The sequence below is a fragment of the Coregonus lavaretus genome (assembly GCF_964263955.1).
Source record: "Coregonus lavaretus genome assembly, chromosome: 16".
Classification (NCBI taxonomy): Eukaryota; Metazoa; Chordata; class Actinopteri; order Salmoniformes; family Salmonidae; genus Coregonus; species Coregonus lavaretus.
In genome coordinates, this window is record NC_140003.1 from 3,166,290 (window position 1) to 3,179,366 (window position 13,077).

Consider the following 13,077-nt stretch of genomic DNA (forward strand, 5'->3'; position numbering starts at 1 on the left):
ACCTTCCCAAGTTCTCTCATGTCACCCCGCTCCTCCGCACACGCCACTGGCTTCCAGTTGAGGCTCGCATCTACTACAAGACCATGGTGCTTGCCTATGGAGCTGTGAGGGGAATGGCACCTCCTTACCTTCAGGCTCTGATCAGACCCTACACCCAAACGAGGGCACTACGTTCATCCACCTCTGTCCTGCTAGCTCCCCCACCTCTACGGAAGCATAGTTCCCACTCAGCCCAGTCAAAGCTATTCGCTGCTCTGGCACCCCAATGGTGGAACAAGCTCCCCCACGACGCCAGGACAGCGGAGTCACTGACCAACTTCCGGAGACACTTGAAACCCTACCTCTTTAAGGAATACCTGGAATAGTATAAAGTCATCCTTCTACCCCCCACTCACAGCCAGGATGGGCCTGGGAGGGCATAGGCCCACCCACTTGGGAGCAAGGCCCACCTCGTGGGGAGCCAGGCCCAGCCAATCAGAATGAGTAATTCCCCACAAAAGGGCTTTATTACAGACAGAAATACTCCTCAGTTTCATCAGATGTCTGTGAGGCTGGTCTCAGACTATCCCGCAGGTAAAGACGGCCGTGGATGTGGAGGTCCTGGGCTGGCGTGGTTACAAGTGTTCTGCGGTTGTGAGGCTGGTTGGACATACTGCCAAATTCTCTAAAACGATGTTGGAGGCAGCTTATGGTATAGAAATTAATATTGAATTGTCTGGCAACAGCTTTGGTGAATATTCCTGCAGTCAGCATGCCAATTGCACGCTCCCTCTAAACATGAGACATCTGTGGCATTGTGTTGTGTAACCAAACTGCACATTTTAGAGTGGCCTTTTATTGTCCCCAGCAATAAAAGGCCAAGATGGCGTAGTAGTGCAGTTCTGTTTTTTGTCGTGTGTCTGTAAATAGCCTGTAAATACCCTGTTTTTTGTATTTTTCGTACATATTTCCCTATCAGACTTTTCATCCTACAAAATATACTTTCCTGCAACCCGCCTCACTCAATGTGGAACGGATTCTATTATTAACTTACCTTTATCTAGAATCTCCAGTTGAAACTAGCTAGCCAGCTAACTAGCTACCTGCTATTAGCCACAGTTAGCGGTATTTCACCCAGAACATTGGATTTTTCACCATTGTCCGTGGCCTGCACCACTCACCAGCCAGCTCTAGTCTGGACTATTGTTCGGCCAGTCTGCACAGCGCGTTATCGACCCAGAACATATCAGTTTTTCTGCCGGAATCACTGAATCACTGGACCTTTAACTCCGGATTCATCGCTCCCAGCTAGCTGCAACAAAATGGACGCTGTGGTCTGGCTAATCATCCTGAGCTAGGCCCATCTCCCGGATATCTACCTCTCTGTCAACCGGACGGGACCACCTAGTGTTGACACGGAGCCCCGCCGATCCTACACGACTGGTCTGCCGACGAAATCGTCTGATGTGGTTACGACGTCGACCACGAAGTTTCCATCTGCTAGCCCCGGCCCGCTAGCACACGCTAGCCGTGGCCTCTTACTCGCTAGTGCTTTAGCAGCCTCCGAACTATCCTATTGCTGTTCACCGGACCTTATGATAACTCAGCTATACAGCTGATGTCTGCTGGACTGTTCCTTTTTACGGTACTGCATCCTGTTTATGTTTAGCCTCAGCCCAAACATGGTTAGCTTATTGTTGTTTCGGTTATTTCTAATTGTACTATTTCACTGTAGATCCCCCAGCCCAGCTAAACCTGCCTTAGATAGCTCCTTTGTCCCACCCCCCATACACGCGGAGACCGACTCAATTGGTGCCTCCAGTGATGCTATCTCTTTCATTGTTACCCAACGCTTAGGTTTACCTCCACTTTACTCATATCCTTCCATATCCTTGTCTGTACATAATGCCCTGAATCTATTCTACAACGCCCGGAAATCTGCCCCCTTTACTCTCTGTACCCAATGCACTAGAAGACCAGTTCTTAAAGCCTTTAGCCGTATCCTTATTCTAGTCCTCCTCTGTTCCTCTGGTGATGTAGAGGCTAACCCAGGCCCTGCAGCCCTCAGTATCACTCCTACTCCCCAGGCGCTATCATTTGCTGACTTCTGTAATCGCAAAAGTCTTGGTTTCTTGCACGTAAATATCAGAAGTTTACTTCCTAAGTTTGAGTTATTCACTGCGTTAGCACACTCCGCCGACCCTGATGTTCTAGCAGTGTCTGAATCCTGGCTTAGGAAGGCCACCAAAAATTCTGAAATTTCCATCCCCAACTATAACATTTTCCGTCTAGATAGAACTGCCAAAGGGGGTGGAGTTGCAATCTACTGTAGAGATAGCCTGCAGAGCTCTATCATACTATCCAGGTCTGTGCCCAAACAGTTTGAGCTTCTACTTCTAAAAATCCACCTTTCCAGAAATAAGTCTCTCACTGTTGCCGCTTGCTATAGACCCCCCTCAGCCCCCAGCTGTGCCCTGGACACCATATCTGAATTGATTGACCCCATTTATCCTCAGAGTTCGTACTGCTTGGTGACCTAAATTGGGATATGCTTAATACCCCGGCCATCCTACAATCCAAACTAGATGCCCTCAATCTCACGCAAATTATCAACGAACCTACCAGGTACAACCCTAAATCCGTAAACATGGGTACCCTCATAGATATCATCCTGACTAACTTACCCTCTAAATAAACCTCAGCTGTCTTCAACCAGGATCTCAGCGATCACTGCCTTATTGCCTGCGTCCGTAACGGGTCCGCGGTCAAACGACCACCCCTCATCACTGTCAAACGCTCCCTAAAACACTTTAGCGAGCAGGCCTTCCTAATTGACCTGGCCCAGGTATCCTGGATGGATATAGATCTCATTCCGTCAGTAGAGGATGCCTGGTTGTTCCTTAAAAGTAATTTCCTCTCAATCTTAAATAAACATGCCCCATTCAAAAAATACAGAACTAAGAACAGATATAGCCCCTGGTTCTCCTCAGACTTGACTGCCCTTGACCAGCACAAAAACATCCTGTGGCGTACTGCATTAGCATCAAATAGCCCCCGCGATATGCAACTTTTCAGGGAAGTTAGGAACCAATATACACAAGCAGTCAGGAAAGCAAAGGCTAACTTTTTCAAACAGAAATTTGCATCCTGTAGCACTAACTCCAAAAAGTTTTGGGACACTGTAAAGTCCATGGAGAATAAGAGCACTTCCTCCCAGTTGCCCACTGCACTGAGGCTAGGAAACACTATCACCACCGATAAATCTACAATAATCGAGAATTTCAACAAGCATTTTGCTACGGCTGGCCATGCTTTCCATCTGGCTACCACTACCCCGGCCACCAACTCTGCACCCTCCGCTGCAACTTGCCCATGCCCCCCCAGCTTCTCCTTCACACAAATTCAGACAGCTGATGTTCTGAAAGAGCTGCAAAATCTGGACCCCTACAAATCAGCTGGGCTAGACAATCTGGACCCTTTCTTTCTAAAACTAGCCGCTGAAATTGTCGCAACCCCTATTACTAGTCTGTTCAACCTCTCTTTCATAACGTCTGAGATCCCCAGAGATTGGAAGGCTGCCGCGGTCATCCCCCTCTTCGAAGGGGGTGACACTCTAGATCCAAACTGCTACAGACCTATATCGATCCTGCCCTGCCTTTCGAAAGTATTTGAAAGCCAAGTTAACAAACAGATCACCGACCATTTCGAAAACCACCGTACCTTCTCAGCTATGCAATCCGGTTTCCGAGCTGGTCATGGGTGCACCTCAGCCACGCTCAAGGTCCTAAACGATATTATAACCGCGATTGATAATAGACAGTACTGTGCAGCCGTCTTCATCGACCTGGCCAAGGCTTTCGACTCTGTCAACCACCGCATTCTTATTGGCAGACTAAATAGCCTTGGTTTCTAAAATGACTGCCTCGCCTGGTTCACCAACTACTTCTCAGATAGAGTTCAGTGTGTCAAATCGGAGGGCCTGTTGTCTGGAACTATGGCAGTCTCTATGGGGGTGCCACAGGGTTCAATTCTTGGGCCGACACTTTTCTCCGTGTATATCAATGATGTCGCTCTTGCTGCTGGTGACTCTCAGATCCACCTCTACGCAGACGACACCATTTTGTATACATCTGGCCCTTCATTGAACACTGTGTTAACAAACCTCCAAACGAGCTTCAGTGCCATACAACACTCATTCAGTAGCCTCCAACTGCTCTTAAACACTAGTAAAACTAAATGCATGCTTTTCAATCGAACGCTGCTGGCACCCGCCCACCCGACTAGAATCACCACTCTCGACGGGTCTGACCTAGAGTATGTGGACAACTACAAATACCTAGGTGTCTGGTTAGACTGTAAACTCTCCTTCCAGACTCACATAAAGAATCTCCAATCCAAAGTTAAATCTAGAATCGGCTTCCTATTTCGCAACAAAGCCTCCTTCACTCATGCTGCCAAACATGCCCTCGTAAAACTGACTATCCTACCGATCCTTGACTTCGGCGATGACACTCTACTCAGCAAATTGGATGTAGTCTATCACAGTGCCATCCGTTTTGTCTCCAAAGCCCCATACACTACCCACCACTGTGACCTGTACGCTCTTGTTGGCTGGTCCTCACTACATGTTCGTCGTCAAACCCACTGGCTCCAGGCCATCTATAAATCACTGCTAGGCAAATCCCCGCCTTATCTTAGCTCATTGGTCACCATAACAACACCCACCCGTAGTCTGCGCTCCAGCAGGTATATCTCACTGGTCATTCCCAAAGCCAACACCTCCTTTGGCCGCCATTCCTTCCAGTTCTCTGCTGCCAATGACTGGAACAAATTGCAAAAATCTCTGAAGCTGGAGACTCTTATCTCCCTCACTAACTTTAAGCATCAGTTGTCAGAGCACCTTACCGATCACTGCACCTGTACACAGCCCATCTGAAATTAGCCCACCCAACTACCTCATCCCTATATTGTTATTTATTTTGCTCTTTTGCACCCCAGTATCTCTATTTGCACATAATCTCTTGCACATCTAGCATTCCAGTGTTAATACTAATTGTAATTATTTTGCACTATAGCCTATTTATTGCCTTACCTCCATAACTTGCTACATTTGCACACACTGTATATATATTTTCTGTTGTATTTTTGACTTTATGTTTTTTTTTACACGATGTGTAACTCTGTGTTGTTGTTTTTATCGCACTGCTTTGCTTTATCTTGGCCAGGTCGCAGTTGTAAATGAGAACTTGTTCTCAACTGGCTTACCTGGTTAAATAAAGGTGAAATAAAAATAAAAATAAAAGGTGCACCTGTGTGATAATCATGCTGTTTAATCAGTTTCTTGATATGCAACACCTGTCAGGTGGATGGATTATCTTGGCAAAGGAGAAATGCTCACTAACAGGGATGTAAACACATTTCTGCACAGAAGCTTTTTGTGCGTATGGAACATTTCTGGGATCTTTTATTTCAGCTCATGAAACATGGGACCAACACTTTACATCTTGCGTTTATATTTTTGTTCAGTGTAGTTGCAGTAGCGTCTTTTGAAATAGACATGTTTGTAATCTAGTTATCTGCTGTCACTTCAAGCAGAATACAATATTTCAATATGAAAACAACATAATTTTGACATCCCATGCTAAATTCCACCAACTGGGGTGTAGCTTCTACTCTCCTGTCTACATTTGATCATTATTGCTCGACAGCCTCTATGCTTTGTTTATGCCAGTGTATGACTACAGGTAGTCCTCTGGGACTGCAGTTACTTGTACAAACCCGTACTGAATCAGGCCCAACTCTGCTGTCTGTTGTCAGATGGCGTCAGTGAGAGGCAGACAAAGAGCTCTGGCTCTGGTGCGTCTGGAGTGAGTCATGAGCCAGTTCTCTGGTAGTCTGGATTGCTACGATCTGCCCGACGACACCAATGAGGAAGTGGCCCTCTGCTGTCATGGCGACCATTGCGATAGGAAGCTACCAGGCCAGTGACTGGTCAACTTTCACCTCAAGATGCCTGGAACACACACGCATGCACAGACACACACAGGCACATACAGACACACACACACTATCATTCAGCTTTCATAAGTATAGCTTTGATTCAGCATGTTTTGTTGTTACAACTGTAATCCTATTCTTAATTTTTCAGAGACGAGAATCATTCCTTTTCAAGCAATTTACAACTTTCTTCGGTTCAAGTCCTTTGATTGTGTGGTGTTTCTGGAGAATCCTATCTTTGTCCGGGTGACTGAGGTGGAGCGTTTTACATCCATAACAAGGGTGAGTGGAACATACATGTATGAACATGTACCCATAGGCTACATACAGATAAGAAACCATATACCTAGTGTGTCACTGTATCTACACTGAACAAATTTATAAACATAACATGTAAAGTGTTGGTCCCATGTTTCATGAGCTGAAATAAAAGATCCCAGAAATATTCCATACGCACAACAGGCCTATTTCTCTCAAATGTTGTGCACAATTTTTTTTACATCCATGTTAGTGAGCATTTATCCTTTGCCAAGATAATCAATCCACCTGACAGTTGTGGCATATCAAGAAGCTGATTAAACAGCATGATCATTACGCAGGTGCACATTGTGCTGGGGACAATAAAAGGCCACTCTAAAATCTGCAGTTTTGTCACACAACACAATGCCACAGATGTCTCAAGTATTGAGGGTGTGTGCAATTGGCATGCTGACTGCAGGAATGTCCACCAGAGCTGTTACCAGATAATTTAATGTTAATTTCTCTACCATAAGCTGCCTCCAATGTTGTTTTAGAGAATTTGGCAGTGCGTCCAACCAGCCTCACAACCGCAAACCACGTGTATGGGGTTGTGTGGGCGAGTAGGTTGCTGATGTCAGCGTTGTGAACAGAATGCCCAATGGGGGCGGTGGGGTTATGGTATGGGCAGGCATAAGATACAGATAACAAATACAATTGCGTTTTATTGATGGCAATTTGAATGCACCAGACGTCACCCATTGAGCATGTTTGGGATGCTCTGGATCGACGTGTCCGACAGTGTGTTCCAGTTCCTGCCCATATCCAGCAACTTCGCACAGCCACTGAAGAAGAGAGGGACAACATTCCACAGGCCTCAATCAACAGCCTGATCAACTCTATCCGAAGGAGATGTGTCGCGCTGCATGAGGCAAATGGTGGTCACACCAGATACTGACTGGTTTTATGATCCACGCCCCTACATAAAAAAAAAAGGTATACGTGACCAACAGATGCATACAGTGAGGGAAAAAAGTATTTGATCCCCTGCTGATTTTGTACTTTTGCCCACTGACAAAGACATGATCAGTCTATAATTTTAATGTTACGTTTATTTGAACAGTGAGAGACAGAAAAACAAAACAAAAATCCAGAAAAACACATGTAAAAAATGTTATGAATTGATTTGCATTTTAATGAGGGAAATAAGTATTTGACCCCTCTGCAAAACATGACTTAGTACTTGGTGGCAAAACCCTTGTTGGCAATCATAGAGCTCAGACGTTTCTTGTAGTTGGCCACCAGTGAAGTTGTCCTGTCCTCTTAGCAGAAAAACACCCCCAAAGCATAATGTTTCCACCTCCATGTTTGACGGTGGGGATGGTGTTCTTGGGGTCATAGGCAGCATTCCTCCTCCTCCAAACACGGCGAATTGAGTTGATGCCAAAGAGATCGATTTTGGTCTAATCTGATCACAACACTTTCACCCAGATCTCCTCTGAATCATTCAGATGTTCATTGGCAAACTTCAGACGGGCCTGTATATGTGCTTTCTTGAGCAGGGGGACCTTGCGGGCGCTGCAGGATTTCAGACCTTCACGGCGTAGTGTGTTACCAATTGTTTTCTTGGTGACTATGGTCCCAGCTGCCTTGAGATCATTGACAAGATCCTCCTGTGTAGTTCTGGGCTGATTCCTCACCGTTCTCATGATCATTGCAACTCCACGAGGTGAGATCTTGCATGGAGCCCCAGGCCGACGGAGATTGACAGTCTTTTGTGTTTCTTCCATTTACGAATAATCGCACCAACTGTTGTCACCTTCTCACCAAGCTGCTTGGCGATGGTCTTGTAGCCCATTCCAGCCTTGTATAGGTCTACAATCTTGTCCCTGACATCCTTGGAGAGCTCTTTGGTCTTGGCAATGGTGGAGAGTCTGGAATCTGATTGATTGATTGCTTCTGTGGACAAGTGTCTTTTATACAGGTAACAAACTGAGATTAGGAGCACTCCCTTTAAATTGTGCTCCTAATCTCAGCTCGTTACCTGTATAAAAGACACCTGGGAGCCAGAAATCTTTCTGATTGAGAGGGGGTCAAATACTTATTTCCCTCATTAAAGTGCAAATCAATTTATAACATTTTTGACATGCGTTTTTCTGGATTTTTTTGTTGTTATTATGTCTCTCACTGTTCAAATAAACCTACCATTAAAATTATAGACTGATCATTTCTTTGTCAGTGGTCAAACGTACAAAATCAGCAGGGGATCAAATACTTTTTTCCCTCACTGTATCTATATTCCCAGTCATGTGTAATCCATAGATTATGGCCACATTTATTTATTTAAATTGACTGATTGCCTTATATGAACTGTAACTCAGTAAAATATTTTAAATTGATGCATTTTGCATTTATATTTTTGTTCAGTATAGTTTAGTGTTTCTAATTTAGACTCCAAATTCTCATTAGCCTATTTGCTTTAATTCAGTTATGGGAAAGCTATCCCTAAGCATATCCTTTCCATCATAATAATAATAATATGCCATTTAGCAGACGCTTTTATCCAAAGCGACTTACAGTCATGCGTGCATACATTTTTTTTTGTGTACGTGTGGTTCCGGGGATCGAACCCACTACCTTGGCGTTACAAGCGCCGTGCTCTACCAGCTGAGCTACAGAGGACCACATGTAATACTGATGCAATATTTTTCAAGAAGAGTGAAAAAGCTAAAGTAACCCTCTTCATACAATATCCAGTTGCGACCCTTTTAGTATTTTCACTGTGACTTGCGAGTGTCACACTACTAAAACATTTCTTAATGTCACGATCTCTCCAAAAAAACTCTGCTCTGTGGAAGATACACATTATTGTTTTGTTTTTCCCATCTCATCTCCTCCAAAGTGCTTTGTAAGGCAGTATTGACGAGTGTTGACCTGAACTGGTGTCTTTTGAAACGTTCACCTCAAAGGTGCTGAATCCCAACCTCTACACGATTGAGCTGAGCCACGGGGACTTCACGTGGAAAAATCAACCGCCGTTTCAAGCACTTCCAAGCTCTTCATCAGGAGCTGCTCAAGTTCAAGGCACTTCTAAAGATCCCTCTGCCAACCCGGATGTAAGCACTTCTCATGTACTTACCTTTCACAGTACGCTTACAGATACACACAGCACAGGGGCACACACACGCCCTGCATGTGCAGAGAAACACAGGCACAGGCAAAGGCACAGACAGGCAGACAAACAGACAGACAGACACACACACACACACACACACCAACACACACAGTTCTAGTCCATTAAATGTTCTATATTCCTTAGTGTTCATTTCTCAGATGAGGGTGCTCAAGTTATTTCAGATATATTTACTGTTGTTCACCTGCATAGAAAAATACACCATGTTCTCATTGACAATGGCAAGCAATTCGTAGAGTAGGTTTACAGATGGAAGTCAAAATTACTACTTCTAATCCAAATGAAGTCAGGCAGGGATAGTATGGGAATTTGAGGTGGTTAATTAGTGTAGTAATTATTCAAGATACATTTATTTGATATTTAATTTAGCCTCTTTTATCCAGGTTAATTTCATTTCAATAAGATGCGTATTTAACAGAGATTTGAAAAAGCAACAATGAATTATCCGTTCTTGAAGGCATTTGAGATTGCTGTTAATTCTGTCCATGTGTCTCCTCCAGCCACTCAGTGAAGAGGAGATCCTTTAAATGCCACAAGCATTTCCAGGGAGGACACATCCCGACATTACCACAGAGACCAGATGCCCGGGTCAAAGAGGAGCAGCTCAACAGCAGAAAAGTCAGAAAACGTTTACATTATTATTAATCTTGTGTGTGTGTGCATGTGTGCGCACATGTACAGTGGGGAAAAAAAGTATTTAGTCAGCCACCAATTGTGCAAGTTCTCCCACTTAAAAAGATGAGAGAGGCCTGTCATTTTCATCATAGGTACACGTCAACTATGACAGACAAATTGAGAAGAAAAAAATCCAGAAAATCACATTGTAGGATTTTTTATGAATTTATTTGCAAATTATGGTGGAAAATAAGTATTTGGTCACCTACAAACAAGCAAGATTTCTGGCTCTCACAGACCTGTAACTTCTTCTTTAAGAGGCTCCTCTGTCCTCCACTCGTTACCTGTATTAATGGCACCTGTTTGAACTTGTTATCAGTATAAAAGACACCTGTCCACAACCTCAAACAGTCACACTCCAAACTCCACTATGGTCAAGACCAAAGAGCTGTCAAAGGACACCAGAAACAAAATTGTAGACCTGCACCAGGCTGGGAAAACTGAATCTGCAATAGGTAAGCAGCTTGGTTTGAAGAAATCAACTGTGGGAGCAATTATTAGGAAATGGAAGACATACAAGACCACTGATAATCTCCCTCGATCTGGGGCTCCACGCAAGATCTCACCCCGTGGGGTCAAAATGATCACAAGAACGGTGAGCAAAAATCCCAGAACCACATGGGGGGACCTAGTGAATGACCTGCAGAGAGCTGGGACCAAAGTAACAAAGCCTACCATCAGTAACACACTACTCCGCCAGGGACTCAAATCCTGCATTGCCAGACGTGTCCCCCTGCTTAAGCCAGTACATGTCCAGGCCCGTCTGAAGTTTGCTAGAGTGCATTTGGATGATCCAGAAGAGGATTGGGAGAATGTCATATGGTCAGATGAAACCAAAATATAACTTTTTGGTAAAAACTCAACTCATCGTGTTTGGAGGACAAAGAATGCTGAGTTGCATCCAAAGAACACCATACCTACTGTGAAGCATGGGGGTGGAAACTTCATGCTTTGGGGCTGTTTTTCTGCAAAGGGACCAGGACGACTGATCCGTGTAAAGGAAAGAATGAATGGGGCCATGTATCGGGAGATTTTGAGTGAAAACCTCCTTCCATCAGCAAGGGCATTGAAGATGAAACGTGGCTGGGTCTTTTAGCATGACAATGATCCCAAACACACCTCCCGGGCAACGAAGGAGTGGCTTCGTAAGAAGCATTTCAAGGTCCTGGAGTGGCCTAGCCAGTCTCCAGATCTCAACCACATAGAAAATCTTTGGAGGGAGTTGAAAGTCCGCGTTGCCCAGCGACAGCCCCAAAACATCATTGCTCTAGAGGAGATCTGCATGGAGGAATGGGCCAAAATACCAGCAACAGTGTGTGAAAACCTTGTGAAGACTTACAGAAAACGTTTGACTGTGTCATTGCCAACAAGGGGTATATAACAAAGTATTGAGAAACTTTTGTTATTGACCAAATACTTATTTTCCACCATAATTTGCAAATAAATTCATAAAAAATCCTACAATGTGATTTTCTGGAATTTCTTTTCTCATTTTGTCTGTCATAGTTGACATGTACCTATGATGAAAATTACAGGCCTCTCTCATCTTTTTAAGTGGGAGAACTTGCACAATTGGTGGCTAACTAAATACTTTTTTTCCCCACTGTATGTATGTGTGTGTGTGTGTGTGTGTGTGTGTGTGTGTGTGTGTGTGTGTGTGTGTGTAAACTCATGTACAGTTGAAGTCGGAAGTTTACATACACTTAGGTTGGAGTCATTAAAACTAGTTTTTCAACCACTCCACAAATATCTTGTTAACAAACTATAGTTTTGGCAAGTCGGTTAGGACATCTACTTTGTGAATGACACAAGTCATTTTTCCAACAATTGTTTACAGACAGATTATTTCACTTATAATTCACTGTATCACAATTCCAGTGGGTCAGAAGTTTACATACACTAAGTTGACTGTGCCATTAAACAGCTTGGAAAATTCCAGAAAATGATGTCATGGCATTAGAAGCTTCTGATAGGCTAATTGACAACATTTGAGTCAATTGGAGGTGTACCTGTGGATGTATTTCAAGGCCTACCTTCAAACTCAGTGCCTCTTTGCTTGACATCATGGGAAAATCCAAAGAAATCAGTCAAAACCTCAAAAAAAAAATGGAGACCTCCACAAGTCTGGTTCATCCTTGCGAGCAATTTCCAAATGCCTGAAGGTACCACGTTCATCTGTACAAACAATAGTATGCAAGTATATACACCATGGGACCACGCAGCCATCATACCGCTCAGGAAGGAGACGCGTTCTGTCTCCTAGAGATGAACGTACTTTGGTGCGAAAAGTGCAAATCAATCCCAGAACAATAGCAAAGGACCTTGTGAAGATGCTGGAAGAAACAGGTTCAAAAGTATCTATATCCACAGTAAAACGAGTCCTATATCGACATAACCTGAAAAACCGCTCAGCAAGGAAGAAGCCACTGCTCCAAAACCGCCATAAAAAAGCCAGACAACGGTTTGCAACTGCACATGAGGACTAAGATCATACTTTTTGGAGAAATGTCCTCTGGTCTGATGAAACAAAAATATGACTGTTTGGCCATAATGACCATCGTTATGTTTGGAGGAAAATGGGGGGGCTTGCAAGCCGAAAAACATCACCCAACCGTGAAGAACGGGGGTGGCAGCATCATGCTGTGGGGGTGCTTTGCTGCAGCAGGGGTACCAGTCACTTCACAAAATAGATGGCATCATGAGGAAGAAAAATAATGTGGATATATTGAAGCAACATCTCAAGACATCAGTCAGGAAGTTAAAGCTTGATCGCAAATGGGTCTTCCAAATGGACAATGACCCCACACATACCACCAAAGTTGTGGCAAAATGGCTTAAGGACAACAAAGTCAAGGTATTGGTGTGGCCATCACAAAGCCTTGACCTCAATCCTATAGAAAATGTGGGCAGAACTGAAAAAGCGTGTGCGAGCAAAATTCACCCAACTTATTGTGGGAAGCTTGTGGAAGGCTACCCGAAACATTTGACCCAAGTTA

At 44.1% G+C, this 13,077-nt stretch overlaps 1 protein-coding gene across 1 annotated transcript in view; it reads left to right on the forward strand.

The window, feature by feature from the left end:
- Positions 1-5,796: 5,796 nt before the first annotated feature.
- Positions 5,797-13,077, forward strand: part of LOC311143386 (phospholipase D1) — a gene marked incomplete at both ends in the record, with an annotated part of 66,031 nt that continues 58,750 nt past the window's right edge. The window contains 6 exon segments of the mRNA XM_084179220.1: positions 5,797-5,847; positions 5,851-5,959; positions 6,128-6,258; positions 9,183-9,236; positions 9,238-9,329; positions 9,907-10,024. Of these exon segments, the coding sequence (XP_084035346.1) occupies positions 5,797-5,847; positions 5,851-5,959; positions 6,128-6,258; positions 9,183-9,236; positions 9,238-9,329; positions 9,907-10,024 (555 nt within the window).